At 44.5% G+C, this 25984-nt stretch overlaps 1 protein-coding gene and 1 long non-coding RNA gene across 4 annotated transcripts; one reads left to right on the top strand and one right to left on the bottom strand.

Annotated features, from left to right (window-relative positions):
* Window positions 1-4731: 4731 nt before the first annotated feature.
* POLR3D (RNA polymerase III subunit D) lies at window positions 4732-13321 on the bottom strand. 3 transcript variants are annotated; one of them, XM_040242748.1, is made up of 9 exons: window positions 13126-13321; window positions 12725-12894; window positions 11708-11751; window positions 10341-10492; window positions 10051-10175; window positions 9475-9643; window positions 8652-8917; window positions 7785-7937; window positions 4732-7626 (listed from the first exon to the last, which is right to left on the bottom strand). In XM_040242748.1, the coding sequence occupies exons 2-9, from the start codon at window positions 12887-12889 to the stop codon at window positions 7504-7506; spliced, it is 1197 nt and encodes a 398-aa protein (XP_040098682.1). In that variant the 5' UTR covers window positions 12890-12894; window positions 13126-13321; the 3' UTR covers window positions 4732-7503. The 3 variants fall into 3 exon arrangements, with proteins under 3 accessions (XP_040098682.1, XP_040098667.1, XP_040098675.1); XM_040242733.1 differs by having other exon boundaries at window positions 8640-8917; window positions 13136-13321; XM_040242741.1 differs by having other exon boundaries at window positions 13136-13321.
* LOC120865454 lies at window positions 13297-15022 on the top strand. Its single transcript, XR_005721412.1, has 2 exons — window positions 13297-13413; window positions 14786-15022. It is a non-coding gene; the product is annotated as an uncharacterized LOC120865454 (long non-coding RNA).
* Window positions 15023-25984: the final 10962 nt, after the last annotated feature.

Genomic DNA, 25984 nt, shown 5'->3' with positions numbered 1-25984 from the left:
ATTTGCAGCAACATGATGGGTTAAGAAATTATCATACAAAGTGAAGTACATCAGAAAAAGACAAATACCATATGATATTGCTTATATGTGGAATGTAAAATATAACACAAATGAAACACAGACTCACAGACATAGAGAACAGACTTATGCTTCCCAAGCAGGAGGGGTTGAGGGGGATGGATTGAGAGTTTGGGATTAGCAGATGTAAACTATTAGATGGATGGTGGATAAACAACAGGGTCCTAATGTATGGCACAGGGGACTATTAATATATTTGATATTCAGTAGTAAACTATAATGGGAAAGAATATGAAAAAGAATATATAACTGAATGTATAACTAAATCACTTTGCTATACATTAGAAACAAATTATAAATCAACTATGCTTCAATAAAATATATAAAATATATTTTATTTATATATTTATTTATATCTATAAACTTAATATTTAATAAGTATACTTAATAAAACATATAAATAAATTTTAAAATAATAATATAAAAAAGGTTTATGTATTACAACCAATTAACATTATCTTTCAAATCTCTTTTCAATCTGTAGGTTCTTCTTTTTTTCCTTACAATTTGTGGAAGAACCTGAGTCATTTGTCCCATAGACTCAAGGCTTTGCTGATGGGACCCTCATGGGTTATCTTAATATGCTTCTTGGTGTCTGTATTTCCCAAAATTGGTAGTCAAGGGTGAGTTGCCTACTAGACATACATGAAGAGATGAAGGAGTGGCAGCTGAGTATAAGGTTGGGAGACAGGAGAGAGGTCCTGGCTGCAATAATACATTGAGAATCATAGGCATGCAGTTTAAAGCCATGATTCTGGTGAGATGGTGAGGGAATGAGAGCAGATAGCCAAGAGAAATGCTTGAAGGCCTGATACAGAGGGGAAAGGATATGAGGAGCAGATCAGCTGAGTATAGGTCAGCATCTTTGGGGGCTTCCCCAGCGCCTTAATGGTAAAGAATCTGCCTGCAAAATGGGAGACCCAAGTTCAATCCTTGGGTCGGGAAGATTCCTTGGAGAAGGGACTGGCTACCCATTCCAATATTCTTGCCCGGGAAATCCCACGGACAGAGGAGCCCGGTGGGCTACAGTTCCTGGGGTCACAAAGACTTGGACACAACTGAGCACGAGCACAGCGTCTTTGTATGTTTATAAGGCTCAAAAGCAGAATCTTGATTATACATCTAACTTTACAACTGCACAAGCAACTCTTACACACTGTTGATGGGCAAGTGGACAGGTGCAAGCATTCTGGAGGATGGCCTCTGCCAAAAGCCTTAAAGATGTCAGAGAGTTTGACACTTTTAAGGTCAAAAAAGACTTTTATTCCCCACCACACCTCGCAGCATGTGGGATCCTAGTTCCCCAACCAGGGCTCAAACCTATGCCCTTTGCATTGAAAGCTCAGAGTCTTAACCACTGGACCACCAGGAGGTCCCACCCCGCTTCTCCCCGCCACCACAGACCATTTTTAATTTAAAAAAGATCCTAAGGAAATAAACAGGATATCAGAAACAATTTAACTATAATATTATCACATTTTTTTAAGATAGTGAAAAACTGGAAAGACCAAAAGTGTTCAGAACTCAGGGAATCTTCGGGTGAAAAGATAGAGTCTAACGCAGCCATTAATGTTCTCTTACATAGTGGAAGAGCTGTTTCGAAGATAGTTCCTGTATTATCCTGCCCTGGGGAGAGGTGTGAGGGTCACGCTCAGTATGGTCAGGCTTAGGTATTGTGTTTTCATTTGGAATACACTGTTTTGAGGGAATGAATCAGAGAGATCTTGTATTGGCAGCATGACATGGTCACAGAAAGCTTTACCTTCAAATCTTGAGTCCTTAAGTCAACTTCTGTGAGTACGATTGATCAGCACACATCAACTACCACTTCATGAAACGTCAGCCTGGATTACTGAGGCTAGAAGGGGGATGCTACATTTCCCCAAATCTCTTGTGTTAGGATTCTGGGTGTGAATTAGGTTTTCCTGTTTTGGATTTAAAAAGTGGAAGTACAGGCCACCTTCCTATTGCTTCAGCTGTTTGATTCTTCCCTTTCTTTCATTTGCCACATCTCCTCTATCAGCAGATCAAGATGAGTCTACCTTTGAAATAAGTGTCTATGATAGAATCCAACTTCCTCCCAATACCTCCACTAGTAACCCTGGTCCAAGCCACTGCCATCAGTTGCCTGGGTCAGTGTAACACCCTCCAAACTGGTGCCCGTTTCTACCCTTGCCTCAACCCCACAGCTAATGTGAGCCTTTTGAAACCCAAGAGACACTTGTGACAGCTAACCATTTCCCTTAGTGCGTGTGTGCTCAATCATCAGTCGTGTCTCTTTCACCCCATGGATATATGATTATCCCAGCAAGAATACTGCCATTTTCTCCTCCAGGGGATCTTCCCAACCCAGAGATAGGAACCCCCTCTCCTCTGGCTCCTCCACTGGCTGGTGGATCCTCTACCACTAGCACCACATGGGAAGCCCCACTTCCCTCAGGATAAAGCCAACATCCTTATGACAGCCTCAAAGCCCTGTAGGAGCTGGGCCACTCACCCCACCTCCAGTATTGTGTTCCCTCATGGTGTCAGCTCCAGCCAGTCTCCATGCTGATCCTGATTCTAGCCACCTCCTACCGATCTGCTAATTCACTTCTTCAGATACTTTTTCATCAAAGCCTACTCTATTTGTGACACTACCAGTCAGACTTAGTTTAAAAAAAAAAAAAAATCCCTAAGCACCCATCACCGTCTAAGTGCTATCTACTTACTTACTGTCTCGCTCCCTCCTGGTAGCATGCAAATTCCCCCAGGACAGAGGCTTTTCTGTCTTGTCACTGATCAGTCCTAAAACTGGAACTGTACTGAGCACACAGACAGCACTCAGTACGTGTCTGGGGATTTTTCTTCAGGTTTTCCAGGGTGCAACCTTTAGCTCTGTGGTTTTCCAGGTAGTTGAAGACTATGGGCGTTTCCTGATTGCTGGATTGCAGCCACACAGGGTGTTCTGGAACCCATAGCTCCATCCTGGTCCTCCGCCTTCCTGGTTTTAGCCAAGGCTATAGCTCCCCTGGTGGACCAGTTCTCCAGGGTTCTGAGTCCTGGAGATTCAACCTAGGGCTCACTCCTCCAGCTTTCCAATGGGTCTAAAAATATGCATTTTCCTGCCTTAAACTTCTCTATTTAGGGTACCTAGAGAAAAGTATGCAAGATGAAATTGTTGGGCCAATGATGATCAAAACTGCAATTTTCCCCAACCAACTGGGTCTTAAATGTAAATTAGCCAAATAGAAGGAAGTCCAACCTCTGCCTCAGCTTTCAGGGTGTTGGACCAGTGAGTGCTCCAATGGAAGGGGACAGAAGTGCTTCAGAAGAACCAAGTCAGCAGTTGGCCACACAAAGGGGCTCCTAGAGTTGGTAACCTGTCTCCATGTTTTCAGATGATGTCCTTGAGAACTAACCCCACCCTAGTCTCCACCCTCCATCAGCAGAACTGTGGCAGCTGAACCAGTCCCAGAGCAGCTGTAGCCCTCTTAAGAGGGGAATGCCCCAACGGTGATGTATCCTGCATGAGCAACGCAATGGATGCCACTTTTTTCCACTGTGACTAGGCTTCTCAGGTGGCGCAGTGGTAAAAAATCTGCCTGCCAATGCAGCAGATGCAGGGGACACAGGTTCAATCCTGGGTCAGGAAGAGCCCCTGAAGGAAATGGCAAGTTGGCCCAGCATTCTTGCCTGGAAAATTCCATGGACAGAGGAGCCTGGTGGGCTACAGTCCAGGGTGTCACAAAGTCGGACATGACTGAGCATATAACACATACCTACAAAATAAGCCTCTTTTCCTTTAAAGAGCCAAGTGTGAATCAATTAGACCGTGTGGGTAGGTCTGGTAGAATTAAAGGGCATTGTCTCTTGGTATTTTCAGCTAGTTCAGAAATATCTGAAGTACAAGATACTTATTATTAACCAGGAAGGACTATATTTGAGTGAGATGAAATCAGTAATAAAACAGCATGTTTATATATGTAACACACAATTTTGTAGCCTGAAAGAATATGCACTAAAATGTTAAAACTGGTTATTTAGAGTAAAAGATAACTGAGCATTAAAAAAAAAAAATTCTACCTAGATAGACTTTATCATTTAACAATAGAAAGCGTTTTTTGATCATGGTGGTACCTATCATGAACCATCTATACCTGCCTTTCCTGTTTCCTCCCTCCGAACAAAATCCTACCTCACAGGCAACAAGGCATCAGTGCTAAGGGACAAATGGGTCCACCCATCCTTTTTTGCCAGTGCCCAGCCAAGGGTGGGTATGTGGTCTGCTGTATCAGAGACACAGGGCCAAAGCTCTTTGGGCCTCTGAAGCATATTCCTCCCTGATATGAGCAGAATGAGGAGAAAGTTCCTTTACTGTTTTGTACCTTGCTTCCTGCTTTGGCTCTGAACTCTAATTTTAAGAAATGATGCTGAGTTGTTATAGCCACTTTAGAATGCCAAAGATGGTGGAACAAACGCATCCTAGAAAATCTTGATGCTTTGGCTGCCACTTGACCCTGGAACCATCTTATCTCCAGACTGCTGGTTACATGAGATAATTAAACATCCCATTGCTCACATCACTGTCAGTCTAGTTTTCTGCTCCTTGTGCTGATCACATACTGATAGCAGCACTCTTTTGTTTTGCATAAAAGAAAAACTTGGTGCCCATTGTAATTTAAAAACAACTTTATTAAACTCAATCCGGACTCTAAAGCCCTCCAAAGTTATACTGGTGGAGTTATATTCAAACTCAATCCGGACTCTAAAGCCCACATTCTGTCGCTTACATAGTTAAGAAATGAACAAGCCTATAGTTTATTTCCCATGTCTTAGCAAAATACATACACATAGATGCAGGTTGTAATAAATTTTCATCCATTTTCACTCATACATGAATCTGGCTTTGGACTTTTTACTGTTACTTGTATTTATTTGTCAGTACAAATGTATGCTTTGGAGGCTTGTCCAAGAAAGCAGATGTGTCCTGTCTTCTCCCCACACTTCTGTCCAACCTGTGTATCAGGAATGTAAGACAGGCTGTGGGGACTCTGATTCAGGGTCGTAATGTTCAATCCCCAATACACTTGAAATGGCACAACAGTGAGCTATAAAGTGATACATGCTCTTCCTCAAGTTTTTGTGGAAGAATCAGAGAACTAAAGACTATGAAACATTAAATGTCTACTGAGGCAGGGACTTTGAGTTAGCCCAGAAAAGCAGAAGAGTTTTTGAACCAAACAAACCGAGAGGGACCACCTCCCTGGTGGTCCTGCAGTTAATACTCCATGCTTCCACTGAAGGGGGCATAGGTTGGATCCCTGGTCACAGACCTAAGATTTCCACACGCCACAGCCTGCCCCCCACAAAACCAAGAGAAAGGGTTACAATGGAGACTTACTGGCAAGGCATTAGCTGTAGAAAAGGAGCAAACATTAAAGCTCAGAGAACAAAAAAGCAGTTGGTTCATCAAAACTGTCTTAGACCAAATAGGACTTCCATGGCACGTCAAGACCCTTTCTGCTCAGCTGCCCTCTACAGTGATGAGAAACCAGAACAGCACCATCTAGCAGAGCTCAATGAGCTCTTACCTAAGAAGGGGCAATGTGGGGACTACATAGTCAATCCCGCCTCCTAGCTGCTGGTGAGGCAGCTTGAAGGGCTTAGTGAAAAGCCCAGCGGTGATGAATTTAAAAACAGGCTCAAGGAACAGAAGGGCTTCCCTGGAGGCTCAGACAGAAAACAAATCTGCCTGCAGTGCTGACAGACCTAGGTTCGATCCCTGGCTTGAGAAGATCCCTTGGAGAAGAGAATGGCAACCCACTCCAGTATGCCTGCCTGGAGAATTCCATGGACAGAGGAGTCTGGGCTTTAGTCCATGATGTCGCAGAGTCAGACACAACAGAGGAACTAACACAAGGAACAGAAAGGAGACTAAAGAAAGGAGCATCCTTCCCAAACCTCTAGGGCCAGCTAAATCAGCAGGGAGCATTTCTCATGGAGCCTGTGTGGTTCCCAACTGTTCCAGAGGCAGTTTGCTAAGCTCGAAGCAAAGGGAGCTGCAATGCTGTGTCTAATGACCAGACACTGCCGCAGGCGGCTTTTGCTAACCTCCAAGGTGTCTCCATGACCCTGCTCTGCAGACAAGGAATAAGGAAAGAGATGCTGCTCCTCAGGGACCACAGACTGGATGGGTCAAGAGAGTGCTGAGCTGCTGAAAGGAACAAGATGACACAATGAACTACAAGGCCCATGCAGCCAGGGAGAGCAGGATCCAAGCCGATGCCAGGACAGGAGACAGAGGCAGGCTTCTCAAACTTAACACTTTTGAAGTGAGAGGTCATCTGTCAAGTGTTGATGAGGTCATTATTCAATCATTTCTACTTTCTTTTTCACCCAGGGTTGTTTTTCAGCAGTATTTGAGTTGGTGGGGTGATAATTATCTACAAGCAGTCACAGGTTTCTTCTGAGAAATAATTTAAGTGGAGCTGGAAGAGGTGAGGGGGGGAGGAATAAGTCCTGGGACCACTGTGACACCCAAAGGCACCTGTAGGGCTGCGAGGAGTCAAGTCTTTGCTTTCCTCTCTTCTGATGGCACCTATGGCTAGGGGCTCACAGCAATGAACAGGAAGTGCCTGCCTAAGATGCTTAGGAGAAAAAAGGGCACAGAGAGGCCCAAACCCAAACCTTCAGAGCATCAGTCCAGAGGGACGGGACATGGAGTAAGAATGCGGGGAGAAGCAGTTCCATTCACCTTTTCTGAGAGATCCTTGGAATCTCTCTATTGTTTGAAAACACTCAGGCGAAGGAAAACTAAACTAACATTTATTGAGCTCCTACAGTGTATGTCCAGCCACGTGCAAGGACATTTCATGGACAGTATTCCACAGCATCCTCACGCCAACCCTGTGAGGTAGGTATCGTCCTCGATTTGTCAGATGAGGACTCAGGCTCAGAAAGGTTAGGTAGTTTGTTCAGTCACACAATTAGTAATGGAAAGAACTGAGGTTGAATCTCAAACTCCAGACATCTCTGTTCTCTCTCAAGCGCTGCCTCTTGGGAGGAAGGAGGGAGCAATAGCTTCTCCTGCCCTGAGAACCAAGACGTCCCCAGAGAAGGAGCCTGTCCTTGCCCAGACCGACCCTTCTCCGCCTGGGGAGGGTGCAGTCCACTGAACAGCTAAGACATAAATATAAAAATAAATAGCAGGGACCAACCCCCTAGCAGTGAGGGTGTGCGGTTTCCTCACTGTGGGAAGGTCGTCGTGCTGTTCACAGCCACCGTGGAAGGGAGCCACGTGTGGGCCCTGTGGGGAAAACTGGGACAATGGCTGGAGTGGGTGGGCTAAACAGGCCCCTTCTGGGTCGAACAGATTTGAGAACAAAACGTCTGGAGCAGGCAGCAGTCGTGGGCACAGTCACCACCATCCTCCATCTGCTCGCTTCACCGGTGTTTGTGATCCAGCAGGGATTCGAAGTTAGGAGAACAGACGAGTTTGTGCTTTATGTGTCCCAGGACTGTCATGTCGCCTGTCCTGCTGTCTCCAAGGCCCACGGACACCAGCTCCTGCCCATCGACAGAGACGGAGATGAAAGGCAAGCCCACACAGCCCACTGCTCAGTCCTACGACTTCCACATGATGATCCCAAGAGCTCTTCCCCCGTACTCAGCACCAAGTTGTCAACATCCCGAACAGCCTCCACCCCGACCGGGCTCACTCTCACCTGCAGGAAAGAGCAAGTGGTCCCCATCGTCACGTCCAGAGTCACCTTGCCGAGGAGGAGCTGCACCTTCCCTGACTTGCGGATGAGCAGCTTGCCGACCTGTCCCTCCGTCAGGTCAGCCAGGGTACAAGTGTTCTCTGCCAGCCTGGCTTCCTGTGAAGACGATCGGGGATGGAAACTGGCTGAGGAACTATCTCCTCCCTCCTTCAAGAACAAACCCTTTCCCAAAGGGAGGCATCAGCAGCAAAGGTCAGAATGAGCTCCCCAGACTTCCCTGGTGGTCCAGTGGCTAAGAACTGAACTCCCAATGCAGGGAAACTGGGTTCGATTCCTGGTCAGGGAACTAGACCCCACATGCCACAGTTAAGAGTTAGCATGCCGCAACTAACACCCCAACCCAGGGATGAAACCCGGGTCTCCTGCATTGCAGACAGACGCTTTACCGTCTGAGCCACCAAGGAAGCCCTTTAAAAAAAGAACTATTAAAAAAAAAAAAAAGAAACAAAGAATGAGCTTCCCAGAGAGGGCCTTTTCCTGGGAATGCCTGCCACTGGTCAATAAACAAAACAAAAAAACCCAAACCACAGATAAATGAACAAAATATCAGTAACTCCTGAAGCTAGGTGATGGTACATGAGAACTTATATTCTCTCATTTGTATATGTTCAAAATAGTTCACTGTGAAAAACAAACACACACACAATTTGGGCTGAAGCACAGAGAGCCCCAAGCCCCTTACAGGCAGAAAGAACAAATGCGTATTATTCTCGAATTTCACTATGGCCAACACCACTCTGCTTCCCCCTCCAGGTAGCTATTTCCCCTCCAGGTCCTGTGCATCTTCACAGCACTCACTGATGAGCATACCCGGTCTTTCTCTTGCTTTATAACCACCATCTGCCCATCCTCGCTCTGCACCTCCGTCTTGACGGGCTTGATGTCCTGAGTGGGTGGCTGGCCGGGGAGTGAGTCTGGCAGCTGCAGGAACAGCAGCTCTTCCTCCTGCGTGAGGCTCAGCTCCCTGAGCAGCTCTGCCACAGACACATCCTTCGGAAGGCCCGGGATCTTCCTGGCTGCACTGAGAGGAGCCTTCATCTTGGCCTCCTCATCCTCATCTCGGGGCTCCTCTTTTACTGCCCGAGATAACAGAAAGGGAAGGCTATGAGAGGCCACCTCTAGGCCATCTCACTGCACCCACCCCTTCCACCTGGTCTGCTCCACTGTCACTCAGCCAAGAAGCTGGAGGGAAACTTTGTGCTTAGAAAGAGGGATCCAATAGTTGTGTGACTTATTTAAGAAAGGGTGGTCCAGTGATTAAGAATCCTCCTGCCAATGGCAGGGGACACAGGTTTGAACCTTGGTCTGGGGAAGCTCCCACATGCTGCAGAGCAACTAAGCCCACGTGCCACAACTACTGAGCCTGTGCTCTAGAGCCCAGGAGCCGCAACTGCTGAAGCCCGCATGCCCTAGAGCCTGTGCTTGGCAATAAGAGAAGTCACTGCAATGAGAAGCCCACACACCACAACAAAGAGTAGCCCCCACTTGCTGCAACTAGAGAAAGCTGGTGTGCAGCAACGAACACCCAGCACAGCCAAAAAACAAATACACAAATCTTAAAACAGTCAGGCAGGCTCACTCCTGCGGGAACAGCTCGGGAAAAGGAGGCGAGACCTTAACTGACACAGAGTACCTTTTACAGCAGGCATGTCCACCTCCATATCCTCTTCCTTGGGGCCAGCCAGCCGTGCTTTAACATCTGCTTCCTCATTCTCTTCCTTAAAAAGCCAGCCCGAGTGAGCCAGCGGCAGTTGCACAGGCATATTTCGAATATCATTCCTAAGCCCAGGGTCATCGATGAACTGCCAAAGAAAAGTCGGGGGGTCACACAGCAGGGCCAGCATACACACGTACCTGGAGGGCAGTCCATCTTGCCCAGTCACTCGGTCGTGTCTGACTGTAGCCCTCCAGAGTCTTCTGTCCATGGAATTTTCCAGGCAACAATACTGGAGTGGGTTGCCGTTTCCTTCTCCAGGGGATCTTCATGACCCAGGGATCGAACCTGTGTCTCTTGCATCTTCTGCACTGCAGGTGGATTTACACCACTGAACCACCTGGGAAGCCCACAGTCCACCTTAGCTCTTTTCTAATCAAAGATTGCTGCCGCTTACTAGACTTTCAGGACATTAGAGAGCTTCTCCCATCCTGGTTCCCTGGAAGTGCTTTTCATCACAAAAGCAGCCCCTTCCCCTAGTCCACTGGTACCTACATCGTCCTTCTCCAGCATGCGCAGGATCTGTTTTGTTTCTTCATCTGTCTCCCTCTTCTCCTTTTTGATGTTGATGATGTGAGAGGGCCCCACGTCTGACATATCCACGGTCTTATCCCAGTTCCCTGTGGAAAACCACCCATAGTTCAACAGGAGTCAGGGAGGAGCCAACAGCAAGGAAGGCTAAACTGGGAGCAAGCAGGGGAATACCACCACCCTGGTCCTTCTCTTGCACAGTCTGCACTGAAATCCACTGATTCCTTCCTCCCAGAGCCCCGGCAGCTTTGTACCCTTTTTCTTCATCATTTCGGCAGGGCCCTGCTCGAAGATGGAGTGGGACTGGATCACTTCTGGGCGCCCCCGGCCCCGTCCATGGCCCTCTCGCTGTCGATCTCTGTCCCTTTCACGCTTCTCTTTCTTGATGGTTACTTCTTCCTTGGGCCTAGAAAAGCAAATGGGTCAAGGAAACTACTGACGTCACCTGCATCCGAGAACTGGTCTTACTCTCCCACACCACTCTGCTCCACCGGAGGGGAGTTTATGAGCCAACAACTATATCATGAGAAGCACAGCACCCACCTGTGTGGGTGGTCTAGCATCTTTTTCACTTCCTTGATGAGGCAGAGTCCTTTAGTTTACTGTACTTTACCTTTTTGAAGAGTGTATACTAGAACTATACCACAAAAGGTGAATTATAGAGATTGCCCCCAAATGTGGATTTTTTTTTTTTGGTATTGACTGAAAGCAGGAAAGTTGCAATGCAAAAGAACGTAAGGGAAAACCTGACCCATCTCTGCCCAAACTATTGGCTCTCAACTCTGCTTATAAAACATAATCTCTCTCTGAATTAAGTCAGGCAGAGAAGGAGAATTGTATGACATCCCTTATATGTGGAATCTAAAAAGAAATTATACATATGAATTTACTTCAAAACAGAGACTCACAGACTTAGAAATCGAACTCGTGGCTGCTTGTACACAATGTTGTATTTAAAATGTATAACCAACAAGGACCTGCTGTATAGCACACAGAACTCTGCTCAATGTTATGTGGAGGCCTGGATGGGAGGGGAGTTTGGGGGAGAATGGATACATGTATACATATGGCAGAGTCCCTTCACTGTTAATCTAAAACTATCCCAACACTGTTAAATGGCTATACCCCAATAAAAAATTAAAAGTTAAATAAAAAAGATAATCACTGTTTCACTGCAAAGAAGTTAAAACAATTTTAAGGATGGATTCCCAGGCATCAGTATTTTTTTAAAGCTTGCACATTAGAATCACTTGGGAGCCAGGGTCGCTAATCACTACTGCAAAGAACTAAATCTACAAATTTAAACTTCTGAGCCACCTACTTAGTTATTTCCCCAAAGGTCCAAATTCAGAGCAAGTAAACAAAGGGGCAAGGCTTCCCAGGTGGCACTAGTGGTAAAGAATGCAGGAGACACAAGAGATACAGGTTCCATCCCTGGGTTGGGAAGATCCCCTGGAGAAGGGCATGGCAACCCACTCCAGTATTCTTGCCTGGAGAATCCCATGGACAGAGAAGCCTGGCTGGCTACAGTCCCTGGGGTGGCAAAGAGTCGGATTCAAGCAAGCGACTGAGCACAGACGCACAAACAAGGCGTGAGTATTCAGGAGGCCTAGCTACTTACTCTTCCTTGATCTTCCGACTGATGATATTTGGGGTGAAGGTTTTCTGAAAGTAAAATACAGGAGTCACTGATTTGGTAAATTCTGATCCCGAAGTACAGAGGAAAGGAAAAACTTCCAAAGGGCATCTTCCATGGATGAAGACCAATATGGCTCTCTTCGGCACATTCCATACTGTTGTCAAAGATTTACTGAAATGGACAGGTGCTTGAAAAGGAGGAATGTCATGCCAAGGCAACGGTGAAGCTATATATAGAAGGGGGCATCAAAAACATTTAAATGGCAGCTTCAGTTTCTGCCTCCTGAAAGGACAACCCTCAGGACTCTAACAGCAGAGGAATTTACCTACTCTCACACTTCATCTTCAAATTGCTAAGAAGACCAGACAGTATTATAGAGAATGAGCTCTACCAGCAAGGTTCAAATGGGAAAGACAAATCTGCCAGCACTCACAAACTGATGATTGGGTTAGATTGCCACCAGAATTTACAAAGGGAAACTGAGGTCTTCAAAAACTGGCTGCTTTATGCTCTGTCATCCTCCCCATTCTCTTTACAGTCTACCCCATCACATCTACAGTCACAAACATAATAGAAGACACAGAGGCTCTAATATCACACCTAAGACTCAATACTTTGGACCAGAAGTCTGCACACTGGGATCCAGGGCAAATTCAGAACTCTCTTAAATTGCAGGCAAAGTTTATGTCTGCGTGGCTTTCATGGGTTTCTGAAAGGTAGCCAGGACACACCAAAAGGAAATAAACCCTGCTCAAGTTGCTTCTGAGCTAATTAGGATTCTCTGCTCTTCAGCCATCTCTGAGAGCCATGTCAACATCTTGGACCCAGTATCTTGACTTGAAGGTAGGGCAGGCTCCCCAGAAATTGCAGACGGAAGTCTGAAGACAAGATTCGCAAGGCCCAGCACCACGCCTGGCACACAGTAGGCCCTACAGTCAAACCCCCAAGTGCCTGGAATTCAGCGTAGTTGGATTTCTTTAGAAAGGTGCCGTCGGGTACCTTCTTGACTCCCCCGAGGGTGAGGTCCCTGGAGCGGATAGAGGGAAGGCGGCCCGGGGTGAGGGGAGGTGCCGGCCTTCGCCCAATAAGCCCCCGCGCCCCAGAAAGGAGGGGTCGGGGCCCTCCCGGAGCGCTGGGCTCGCCCGCGGCGTTTCCTTCCGACATGATGCCTGAGAAAGAAGGCGAAAAGGGGTAACGAAGTCACTCGAGGGAGAAGGACTCGCGGACCCTGAGCGGAACCCCACCCACGTGGCCTCCCGCCCCCCCGAGTCGGCGCGTCCCTCCGGCAGCGACTCAGCTCCTCCCCCTCCCACGTGGCGGGAGTCCCCCGAACACCCCGGCGAGAGCCCTCGGCTCGCCTTCTCTTCAGGCCCCCGGCCAGGGACGAGGCAAAGACGCACCCCTCCGCACCCAGGGTGTAGTTCCACACCACGCGTGTCCCGATTTCACCTCCGACGCGACGCGCAGCGGGTTCCGAGTCTCGGCGCCGGGCGGAAGTCTGCGTGGCAGGGCCGGGGCGCCGCCATCTTGTCGCGGGGCGGAAGTGATGTCGGTGGGCGGGGCCGGGCCACAGTATTTATCCCGCGGCGTCTCGCTCGCCTCCGCCTTCTCTTCCCGGTTCTTCCCGGAGTCGGGAAAAGCTGGGTTGAGAGGGCGAAAAAGGAAGAGGGGAAGGGTCTAGGGGAAGGGTACCTTCGCGGGGTCTTGGCCCCGGGCATAAGGTGGGGGCGCCCAGCTCAGGTCTGGGGGCCGAGAGGCCGTCTGGACGCAACGTGGGAGTTCGCCGCTGGGGAGCCTCGGGGTCGAGACTCGGGATGGGGTGGGGATGCGGGGCAGAGAGCGAGACCCCGACTCAGAGTCCTGGAGCTCTAGGCTGGGCCCGGCCGAGCCTCGATTGCCGGCTTGAAGATGACCTTGGAGTGGTCACTGCACCTCCGGGCTGCGTCCTCGCCCTCTTTCGGGGGAATCTCCTCGTCGGACTCCTGGTGGGGTCCTGGGGTGGGGCTGTGGACCTGGGGCCGTGAGCACAGTGCTGGAGCAGCTGCAGCGGTTGAAGCGGGTGCCTCAATCGCACCTGCCCTGGGCTCGTGACTGTGGGTCCTTGTATACACGCTTGTTCCAATCCTGGAACCTGAAAAACGAAGTTCGTTCTGCTGGGAGGGACAGATTTAAAGAACTTTCGTCGTGACTCTGACGTTTGTAATTAAACATAAAAAATGTCCTTTACTGTCGTTCCCTCCACTCCCAAACCATGTAACTTTAGAGATAGCTTGAGGGAAGGGAAACATTTGTTAGAATTTCACACAGAGTAACTATTAAAACTTTTGCAATATATTCCAGCCCCATCACAGAGATTTCATATTGTACCACAATTTTGAATCCTCCCTTTTCAAATAACATTTCTTTGTGGCTGTATCAACTGCATAATTCTTGGGTGGCTGGGTCATGATTTGCCTGTGTCGCTGTTTGGACACAAAATGGTTCTTTTTTCCTGTTGTAAATACCGCTGTTTTGAACATCTGGTGCCTTTAAAGTACTTTAGTCTTTTGGGTTCTATTCCTAGGACAAATTTCCAGACTTGGCGATACGTGGTCAAAAGAAGATGTACTTTAATTTTTTTTTTTTTTGCTCTGAAGTAATAATAGATACATGAGTAGTTGTAAGAAATAGTGCAGAGGGACTACCCTGGTGACTCAGTAGCTAAGCCTTGGGGCTCCCAAGACAGGAGATCTGGGTTTGATCCCTGGTCAGGCAACTGTGTTTCACGTGCCTCGACAAAGATGGAAGATCCCAAGTGTGGCAACTAACACTTGGCACAGCCAAATAAATAAATAGGTTAAAAAAAAAAAAAAAACCATATGGAGATACCAAGTATGCTTTACTTAGTTTCCCTAATGGTACCATATTGTAAACTAGTATAGTATCACAACCAAAATATCACATACAAGACGGTCCTTCACCACAAGGGTCCCTCAAGTGTTCCTTTACAGCCGCGATTCCCTCCTTTTCACCCCTCCCTGGTAGTTACTAATCTGTTCTCTATACTTTTGTTATTTCCAGAGTGGAAATCATTCGAAGATGGAAAACAGTGTGTGACTTCTTGGGATTTCTTTGTTCACGCAGCATAATTCCCTGGAGATGATCCAAGCTGTTGCATGTATCATGCATGTATAACTAGTTCATTCCTTTGTATTGCTGAATTCCCATGGTTTGTCTATCTATTCATCCTTTGAAGAACATCTGGGTTGTTTTCAGTTAGGGGCCATCATGAATAAAGCTGCTATGAGCATACATGTACAGGTTTTTGTATGTTTTTCTTTCTCTGGGATAAATGCCCACGAGTGCAATTGTTGGGTTGAATGATAGTTGTATGCTTCATTTTATTGGAAACTGCCAAACTGTTTCCATAGTGGCTATTCCCTTTTGAACATGCATGTTTTATGGTTGTTTGTACATATTGCTGAATTACTTTCAAAAAGGATTGTGCCGATATGCATCACCAATAAAAATGTATACATGAATATATATCATATATGAGAATATGCATAACATTTTACCACATTGTTTTGAGTGTTGGCTTTCAAAAATTTAACCTTTCTGTCAATTTAATAATATATTAATATTATAGTAAAATTTTGTTGTGTTGGTTTCTAAACCAGACTTTTTTCAACTTTTCTCCATATTGGTTTTATGATAACTAAACCTAACCAAAGGAAAACACTTCCTGTCCCCTACACACAATAGCTCTTAGCTTCCCACTGAGGCGCTAGAGCTGCTTTGGTTTCATTCTCTGGGCTTTGAGTTCCACCAGCTTTCTCGCAGCTCCTAGGTTTTTGTTTTGTTCTGTTTTTTGTTTTGTTTTGTTTTGTTTTTACAGAGATACATATTCATTATAGAAAGTTTGGAAAACTTTTAAGAAGCATCCAAATATATATAGATATGGATATAAGTGTATGGGCTTCCCTTATGGCTCAGTGATAAGGAATCCACCCACAATGGAGGAGAGGCAGGAGACTCAGGTTCAACCCGTGGGTTCAGAAGATCTCCTGGAGGAGGGCATGGCAACCCACTCCATTATTCTTGCCTGGAAGATCCCATGGTCAGAAGAGCCTGGCGTGCTACAGTCCATGGGGTTATAAAGAGTCAGACACCACTGAAGTGACTGAGCACAGCACATGGGCATATATGTATACATACACACAGAAAGACACACACAATGGAGTACTACTCAGCCATAAAAAAGAACGAAAGCTTGCCATTTGCCTACCATTTACCTGGTTGGATTTAGAGGGCATTATGCTAAGTGAAATAAGTAAGACAGAGAAAGATACTGTATGGTATCACTAGTATATGTAATCTAAACAATACAAAACACTAGTGAATGTAACAAAAAAGTAGACTGACAGATATTGAGAACAAACTAGTGGTTACCAGTGGGAAGAGAGAAGTGAGAAGGGGCAATATAGGAGGAGGGGATTAAGAGGTACAAACTGTTAGGTATAAATGTATAAAATGAGCTACAAGGATATATTATACAAATTGGAGAATATAGCCAATATTTTATAAATACAAATGGAGTCTAATAACAACTCTAAATCAAAAAAACAACTTGATTAAAAAATGGGCAGAACTGAACATTTTTCAAAAGAAGAAATGCACATGTTGAGCATGAAAAGATGCTCAATACTACTAATTATGAAAGAAATACAAATCAAAACCACAATGAGATATCACCTCACACCTGTCAGAAAGGCTATTATCAAAAAGTCTATAAATAACAAATGTTGGTGAGGATGTGGAGGAAAGGGAATCCTTGTACACTGTTGGTGGGAATGAGAATTGGTGCAGCCACTGTGGAAAATAGTATGGAGGTTTCTAAAAAATCTAAAAATAGAACTACCGTCATTTCAGTTCAGTTCAGTCACTCAGTCGTGTCCAACTCCTTGCGACCCCATGAATCGCAGCATGCCAGGCCTCCCTGTCCATCACCAACTCCCATAGTTCACTCAGACTCATGTCCATCGAGTCCGTGATGCCATCCAGCCATCTCATCCTCTGTCGTCCCCTTCTCCTCCTGCCTCCAATCCCTCCCAGCATCAGAGTCTTTTCCAATGAGTCAACTCTTCGCATGAGGTGGCCAAAGTACTGGAGTTTCAGCTTTAGCATCATTCCTTCCAAAGAAATCCCAGGGCTGATCTCCTTCAGAATGGACTGGTTGGATCTCCTTGGAGTCCAAGGGACTCTCAAGAGTCTTCTCCAACACCACAGGTCAAACGCATCAATTCTTCGGCTCTCAGCCTTCTTCACAGTCCAACTCTCACATGCTTATATGACTACTGGAAAAACCGTAGCCTTGACTAAACGAACCTTAGTTGGCAAAGTAATATCTCTGCTTTTGAATATGCTAACTACCATATGATCCAGCAATTCCACTCCTGAGTAGATGTCTGAAGAGAACAAAAACACTGATTTGAAAAGATGCATGCACCACAATGTTCACAGCACCACTATTTATAAATGCCAAGATATAGAACCTAAGTGTTGTAAGAAACAACCTAAGATGAGTGGATAAAGAAGATGTGGTACTTATATATGCATACATATACAGTGAAATATTCAGTTCAGTTCAGTTCAGTTCAGTCGCTCAGTCGTGTCTGCCTCTTTGTGATCCCATGGACTGCAGCACGCCAGGCTTCCCTGTCCATCACCAACTCCCGGAGTTTACTCAAGTTTACTCATGTCCATCAAGTTGGTGATGCCATCCAACCATCTCATCCTCTGTCATCCCCTTCTCCTCTTGCCTTCAATCTTTCAGGGTCTTTTCAAATGAGTCAGCTCTTCACATCAGGTGCCCAAAGTACTGGAGTTTCAACTTTAGCATCAGTCTTTCCAATGAATATTCAGGACTGATTTCCTTTAGGATGGACTGGTTGGATCTCCTTGCAGTCCAAGGGACTCTCAAGAGTCTTCTCCAACACCACAGTTCAAAAGCATCAATTCTTCAGCTCTCAGCCTTCTTCACAGTCCAACTCTCACATCCATACATGACCACTGGAAAAACCATAGCCTTGACTAGACGGACCTTTGTTGGCAAAGTAATATCTCTGCTTTTTAATATGTTGTCTAGATTGGTCATAACTTTTCTTCCAAGGAGTAAGCGTCTTTTTCTTTCATGGCTGCAGTCACCATCTGCAGTGATTTTGGAGCCCCTCAAAATAAAGTCTGACACTGTTTCCACTGTTTCTCCACCTATTTGCCATGAAATGATGGGACCGAATGCCATGAGCTTGGTTTTCCGAATGTTGAGCTTTAAGCCATCTTTTTCGCTCTCTTCCTTCACCCTCATCAAGAGGCTCTTCACTTTCTGTCATAAGGGTGGTGTCATCTGCATATCTGAGGTTGTTGATTATTTCTCCCAGCAATCTTGATTCTAGCTTGTGCTTCTTCCAGCCCAGCGTTTCTCATGATGTACTCTGCATATAAGTTAAATAAGCAGGGTGACAATATACAGCTTTGACGTACTGCTTTTCCTATTTGGAACCAGTCTGCTGTTTCATGTCCAGCTCTGTTTCTTCCTGACCTGCATACAGATTTCTCAAGAGGCAGGTTAGGTGGTCTAGTATTCCCATCTCTTTCAGAATTTCCCACAGTTTATTGTGATCCACATAGTCAAAGGCTTTGGCATAGTCAATAAAGCAGAAATAGATGTTTTTCTGGAATTCTCTTGCTTTTTCCATGATCCAGTGAACATTGGCAATTTGATCTCTGGTTCCTCTGCCTTTTCTAAAACCAGCTTGAAAAAAAAAATAAATAAAACCAGCTTGAACATCTGGAAGTTCACGGTTCACGTATTGTTGAAGCCTGGGTTGGAGAATTTTGAGCATTACTTTACTAGCATGTGAGATGAGTGCAACTGTGTGGTAATTTGAGCATTCTTTGGCATTGCCTTTCTCAGGGGTTGGAATGAAAACTAACCTTTTCCAGTCCTGTGGCCACTGCTGAGTTTTCCAAATTTGCTGGCATATTGAGTGCAACACTTTCACAGCATCATCTTTTAGGGTTTGAAATAGCTCAATTGGCATACCATCACCTCCACTAACTATGTTTGTAGTGATGCTTCGTAAGGCCCACTTAACTTTAGATTCCAGGATGTCTGCCTCTAGGTGAGTGATCATACTATCGTGATTATCTGGGTCATGAAGATCTTTTTTGTACAGTTCTTCTGTGTATTCTTGCTACCTCTTCTTAATGATCTGCTGCTTCTGTTAGGTCCATATCATTTCTGTACTTTATTGAGCCCATCTTTTCATGAAATGTTCCCTTGGTATCTCTAATTTACTTGGAGACCTCTAGTCTTTGCCATTCTATTGTTTTCCTCTATTTCTTTGCACTGATCGCTGAGGAAGGCTTTCTTATCTCTCCTCGCTATTCTTTGGAATTCTGCATTCAAATGGGTATATCTTTCCTTTTCTCCTTTGCTTTTGGCTTCTCTTCTTTTCACAGCTATTTGTAAGGCCTCCTCAGACAGCCATTTTGCTTTTTTTCATTTCTTTATCTTGGGGATGGTCTTGATCCCTATCTCCAGTACAATGTCACGAACCTCTGTCCATAGTTCATCAGGCACTCTGTCTATCAGATCTAGTCCCTTAAATCTATTTCTCACTTCCACTGTATAATTGTAAGGGATTTGATTTAGGTCATACCTGAATGGTCTAGTGGTTTTCCCTACTTTCTTCAATTTAAGTCTGAATTTGGCAATAAGGGGTTCCTTATCTGAGCCACAGTCAGCTCCTGGTCATGTTTTTGCTCGATGTATAGAGCTTCTCCATCTTTGGCTGCAAAGAATATAATTAATCTGATTTCGGTGTTGACCATCTGGTCTTGCCCATGTGTAGAGTCTTCTCTTATGTTGTTGGAAGAGGGTGTTTGCTATGACCAGTGTGTTCTCTTGGCAAAACTCCATTAGCCTTTGCCATGCTTCATTGTGTACTCCAGGTGTTTCTTGACTTCCCACTTTTGCATTCCAGTCCCCTATTAATGAAAAGACATCTTTTTTGGGTGTTAGTTCTAAAAGGTCTTGTAGGTCTTCATAGAACCGTTCAACTTCAGCTTCTTCAGCATTACTGGTCGGGGCATAGACTTGGTTTACTGTGATAGTGAATGGTTTGCCTTGGAAACAAACAGAGATCATTCTATCGTTTTTGAGATTGCATCCAAGTACGGACTATAGTGGCTACTCCATTTCTTCTAAGGGATTCTTGCCCACAGTAGTAGATATAATTGTTATCTGAATTAAATTCACCCATTCCAGTCCATTTTAGTAAGCTGATTCCTAAAACGTTGACGACGTTCACTCTTGCCATCTCCTGTTTGATCACTTCCAATTTGCCTTAAGATTCATGGACCTAACATTCCAGGTTCCTATGCAATATTGCTCTTTACAGCATCGGACTTTACTTCTATCACCAGCCACATCCACAACTGGGTGTTGTTTTTGCTTTGGCTCCATCTCTTCATTGTTTCTGGAGTTATTTCTCCACTGATCTCCAGTAGCATATTGAATGGAATACTGCTCAAGCATAAATAAGAATGAAAAAAAGTGAATTTTTGCCATTTGTAGCAACATGGAGAGACTTGGAGGGCTTTATGCTAAAGTGAAGAAAGTCAGACAGAGAAAGACAAATACTGTATGATATCCCTTATTTGTGGAATCTAAAAAACACAACAAACTAGTGAATATGACAAAAAAAAAGAAGCAGACTCACAGATATAGACAACAAGGTAGTGATTATCAGTGGGAGCGGGGTAGGAAGTACAAACTATTGGGTATAAGATAGGCTCAAGGATGTATTGTACAACAGAGGGAATGTAGCCAATTTTTTGTAATAATTCTAAGTGGAAAGTAACCTTTAAAAATTGTATAAAAATAAAAAATTGAAACATTTTATATGTGGTTCTATAATCTGCTTTTTTCTCATCATGTACTATAAACATTTCTCTGAGTTATTAAATATTCTTCTAAGCTATTGTTTTTAATGGCTAAATAGTACTCCTCATTGTTCTTGTACACCGTACTTTATTTAACTAGTTTTCGTACTGCAATGCTTGTTGGATTTACATAGCATTTTTCATGCCTAAAGGACAAGAGGAGAGAATGCTTAAATCAAGCCTTCTATTAATACCTTTTACGTTTGGGGGCTTATTTCCTAACAACAATTACTATAATTCCCCACTAAGAATACGCTCCGGTTTTCCCTCTAATTAGGCTGATATACTTTTGGCACCATTCTGCTGTCTTTCTTAATTTACTCCACCCCTCCCTTATTTTCTCTGGAGGAGGGTTCATTCTCTTATCTAGCCTCAAATAAAAGTTGTAAATTATTATTAGCCAAACAGACTTTAATTTGTTACTAATAACATTTTATTATACTTTATTTTTACATATTTCATAGTAAATATGAAAATTTACATATTTCATTCTCATTTTTGTCTGAAATTAGGAATCACAGACGTATGGACACAGTGAAGGAAGGAGAGTGTGGGTTGAATTGAGAGAGTAGCATTGAAACCTATATGTTGTATTCTTTAGTCACCAAGTCATGTCTGCCTCTTTGTGACCCCATGAACTGTAGCATGCCAGGCTCCACTGTCCATGGAGTTTTCCAGGCAAGAATAATGGAGTGGGTTGCCAATTCTTTTTCCAGGGGATCTTCCCAACCCAGGTATCAAACCTGCATCTCCTGCACTGGCAGGTGAATTCTTTACCACGGTGCCACTTGGGCTTCTGAGAAGTAAATGGCAACCCACTCCAGTATTCTTGCCTGGAGAATCCCATGGACAGAGGAGCCTGGCAGGCTACAGTCCATGGGGTCACAAAGGGTTGGACATGACTTAGAGACTAAACCACTACCACCACTTGGGCTTCAACATACACATTATTGTATGTAAAACAGATAACTAGTGGGAAGTTGCTGTATAATACAAGGAGCTCAACCTGATGCTCTCTGACAGCCTACAGGGGTGGGATGGGGTAGGGGGTGAGAGGAAATTCAAGAGGGAGAGAACATGTGTATACCTATGGCTGATTCACACTGTTATATGGCACAAACCAAAAAACATTGTAAGGCGATTAACCTACAATTAAAAATAAAACGTCTTCAAGAAGGGATTTTGGGAGTCTAAATACAGATTTCAGAAGGTTTAACAGATTCTGTCTATGAATTCTCGATGGGCAATGGAAATGCTGAATGAATAAAGAACCCTTTTGAATATATATCAGTAGAATAAAAGGAATATGTGGTCTGGAAATGTTATCTAAGTTCAAGTTATTACATATTATCTATGAATAATTTATCTTAATTTGTTTACATCATTTTGAAGCCATGTATTTTCTGGTTCCTACTCATCTCCTTGACCTCAAAACACTAGAGAGCTGTAAGATTCAGTTCTCAGAACTTCCCTTTTCTCTTACACTTGCTTCCTCGGCAATGGTCCAGTTTCTCAGCTTTGAACTGTGTGCTGTATGTGACAGCTCCTCAGGGCTTATCGTCTGGACCTCTCTGCCTTCCAGCTACATGTCTCTGCCTATCCCACACCTCCACGGGGATGTCTGCCCAGCATCTCAAACCTATATCCACAGCCAAACCCTTGATTTTCCTCCCCAAACTACTCCGGAGTGCTCCCCATCTCAGTACGCAGCAACTCCTCCCTCATAGGAGTTCAAGTCCAAAATCTTAGTTATTTTTGCCTCTTTTTCTCATGTGGTGCATCTAACATGTCAGCTTTCCCGGATATAGCCAGAGTCCTACTGCTTCTCACCAGCTTCACTGACACCCCGCCTAGGTCCAGGCCACCTCTAGTGAGGAGGCTGTGATTATTATAGGGGCGAAACAGCCTTTGTGCTTCCAGCTGAGCCCCCTCTGCCAGCCTCGGGAGAGCACAATTAACATATTTCATATCAGGTCAGTCTCTGCTCTAAACTTCCCCATAGCTTCCCATTTCAGAGTACAAACCAGAGGTTTGAGAACGGCTTACACACCCCTGCATCATCTGTCCCTCCACCCACCATCTCTCTGTCCCCAACTCCTGCCACTCTCCTCTCGCTCCCTCTGCTTCTGCTGCACTGGTCCTCTTGCTGTATCTGGAACAATTTGGCTCTCTCCCACTTCAGGGCCCCTACGTCCATCCGCTAATGGGAATGCTCCTCCCCCACATATCGATAATTCTGCATGCCTCCCTCCCATTGGATGTGTTGTGTTTTTTTTTTTTTTGCCCCAAATCATCCTTCCTAGGCCTTCTCTGATGGCCTTGTTTAAAACTGTAACCTCCAACTCTCCCTGCCTGGGGGTCTTCCCAGGTGGCTCAGTGGTAAAGAATCCACCTGCCAATGCAGGAAATGTGGGTTTGATCTCTGGTCCAGGAAGACCCCCTGGAGAAGGAAAAGGCAACCAGTTCCAGTATTCCTGCCTGGGAAATCCCATGGACAGAGGAGGAGTCTGGTGGGCTATAGTCCATGGGATTGCAAAGAGTCAGACACAACTGAGCACGCACACACTCCCCCACGACATTCCCTATCCCTACATCTGACTTATTTTTCTCCATAGCACTTTTTTGAAATATTGAATGTTTTCTTCTTATTTTTAATATTTCTTTATTTACTTTTGACTGTGTCAGGTCTTAGTTACGGCACTTGGGATCTTTCATTGAGACCATGCAGGCTTCTCTCTAGTTGCAGAGTATGGACTCAGTAGTTGTGGTAACACGGGCTTAGTCACCCCATGGCATGTGGGATCTTAGTTCCCCAACCAGGGGTCAAACCCATGTCCCTTGCATTGGAGGGCATGTTCTTAACCACTGGACCACCAGGGAAGTCCCTCCATAGCACTGAGCATCACCTAATATAGAGTTTATTTACTGTCTGTCTTCCCCTTGCCAGAAACTAAATCCCCAAGAGCAGGGATTCTTCTCTCTCCTCCCACAACAATATCTTCATTGCCTAAAACAATGCCTGATACATAGTGAAGCACCCAATAAATTTTTCTTGAATGAATGAATGGATTTCAGTTTGTGGTGAGGCTAAGTAGCACTATGTGCATTAGAAAAATAAGGGTGGATTGTTTCCAGATAGATTGTATCAGTAATTTAACTTTGACACTGTTGGTGTAAAAACCATTTTTGTGTTGCCTTTTCCTATGTCTTCTCTGTAGGTTCTTCTCTGTGCAGTTCTCTAAATAGAATTATTGTGGAGGAAAGCCTTTGCAGCATGGTAGGAGTTCAAGTATTCAATATGTCTAAGTGTTACCCCAGTATCTTGCCATGCAGTGCCCAGAGGTATTCCATAGTCCCAACTTTATGCTGGTCCACTTCAGGCATAATTTAGTGACTATTCCAGCACTATGGTTCCATCTGATTAGTTCTTTTCCTTCTCATTTCACTTGTGATTCTTTCTTTATTGTTTTTGATCTTCTTCCCTTGAAATTTAACTCCTCCAATATTTCATTAATGTCTCTTCTAATAACTTTTCAGTCTCCTTAAACATAATTTGGTATTTTTCCATGCCTTACAATTGTTACATATTTAAGTTTTCAAAAAGCTTTAAAGTGTATTATATTCTTTAGTTGAATCCATACTCAGAAATGTGTCCAGTTTTTAGAATTAATATTCTTTATAAGTTCAAAATAGGTGGGGGTTGTAGGAGGCCTAAACATAATTTCAAACAGGTAGAATAAATAAGCACTGAGAAATCCACACAGTTCTCATAAACAGCCACTGCCCACTCCTGTCATTGTCAACACTTGTGAATGAACAAGGTGGTTTTTATGGGCTATCTGGGTGTGTCTGCATTCATTGGCCTCCGAACTCTCCATACTTACTTCAGCCACGGGGAAACAACACACGTAAACATTTTGAGTCTAAAAGGTGCATGAGGGACTTCCCTGGTGGTCCACTGGTTAAGAATTCGCCTGCCAATGCAGGAGACACTGGTTTGATCCCTGGTCTGGGAAGATCCCACATGCCGAGAAACAACTAAGCCCGTGTGCCACAACCACTGAACCTGGGGGCCTAGAGCCTGTACTCCACAAGAGAGGCCCATGCATCACAGCTAGAGAGCAGCCCCTGCCCGCTGCAGCTAGAGAAAGCCTCGGGCACCACAAAGACCCAGCACACCAAAAATAAATAAATAATAAAATAATTTAAAAAATAAACAAAAAGTGCACAAGCAATGTTAAGACTGTAGATTTTTTTCATGTGCAGCCTCATTCTCTGTTAACCTAAAACTTTATAATTGCTCTATGCCCTTCTATCATGAAGAACCTAGTCTTTGTTCTCAAACCTGAATTTGACTCTACCTTGACTTCTTATGGACCACCATCCATAAGAAGACTATCCATGGTCTCATTTTCCACAATCCACTTTTCAAAAAAAGGGTTGCTAGATCTACCCCTCAAGGCTGTTATGAGAATCTCCCGCCTAGCACTGTGTCTTGGTGCTTAATAAATGCTTTTGTTATAACTGTACTGTAATCAGAGCTTAGATATAATGTTTAACAGGGAAACTTCCAAGCATGCACAAAAATGGAGAAAATAGCTTGCTGAATCTCAGAGTGCCCAGCTTCAACAATTATTCACCCATGCTGATCTTTCATATACACATCCCACTGAGTCCCCCTGAGATTATTCTGAAACAAATCATAGATATCATGTCATTCATCCATAAATATGTATCTCTGAAGGATATTCTTTTAAAAGAATAACCCTGAAAGATGATCAGAACTAATAATTCCTTGTTATTGTTTAGTTGCTAAGTTGTGTCTGACTCTTGTGACCCCCATGGACTGTAGCGTGCCGGGCTCTTCTGTCCATGGGATTTTGCAGGTAAGAATACTGGAATGGGTTGCCAATTCCTAAATATTATCAAAATCCAGTTAGTATTCAAATTTTCCAATTGTTACATAATTTTTTTAATGGTTTGTTTAAATCAGTATCCAGTTAAGTTCCCTTTATATTTATTATACCACTTAATATTTTATTGGAAAAATAATTAAGGTGTGGGAAGGGATTTTGCTGTAAGAATGTTCATTGCAGTGTTGTTTAGAATGGAGAAAAAGTAAAATAAGTTAATTATAGAAAAGATAAGCTTCAAAGAAATAGAACATATTTAAATTTAAAATAGTAATATATGTAATTCCCTGGCCACCCAGTGGTTAGCACTCTGCACTTTGACTGCCATTGGCCTGGGTTCAGTCCCTGGTCAGGGAAC

This window comes from Oryx dammah, unplaced genomic scaffold (assembly GCF_014754425.2).
Source record: "Oryx dammah isolate SB20612 unplaced genomic scaffold, SCBI_Odam_1.1 HiC_scaffold_1, whole genome shotgun sequence".
Taxonomy (NCBI): domain Eukaryota; kingdom Metazoa; phylum Chordata; class Mammalia; order Artiodactyla; family Bovidae; genus Oryx; species Oryx dammah.
Note: the sequence above shows the minus strand (reverse complement) of the source record. Positions and strands in the feature narration are given on the sequence as shown.

What these genes read in the sequence shown, in the direction of transcription:
- POLR3D (XM_040242733.1), bottom strand. Translation starts at nt 12,889, where the DNA reads ATGTCGGAAGGAAACGCCGCGGGCGAGCCCAGCGCTCCGGGAGGGCCC. An exon ending in CGAAATGATGAAGAAAAAGG is followed by an intron (nt 10,176 to 10,340) that starts GTACAAAGCTGC and finishes GGTTTTCCACAG; the next exon opens with GGAACTGGGATAAGACCGTG. An exon ending in CCACTTGCTCTTTCCTGCAG is followed by an intron (nt 7,627 to 7,784) that starts GTGAGAGTGAGC and finishes GTCGATGGGCAG; the next exon opens with GAGCTGGTGTCCGTGGGCCT.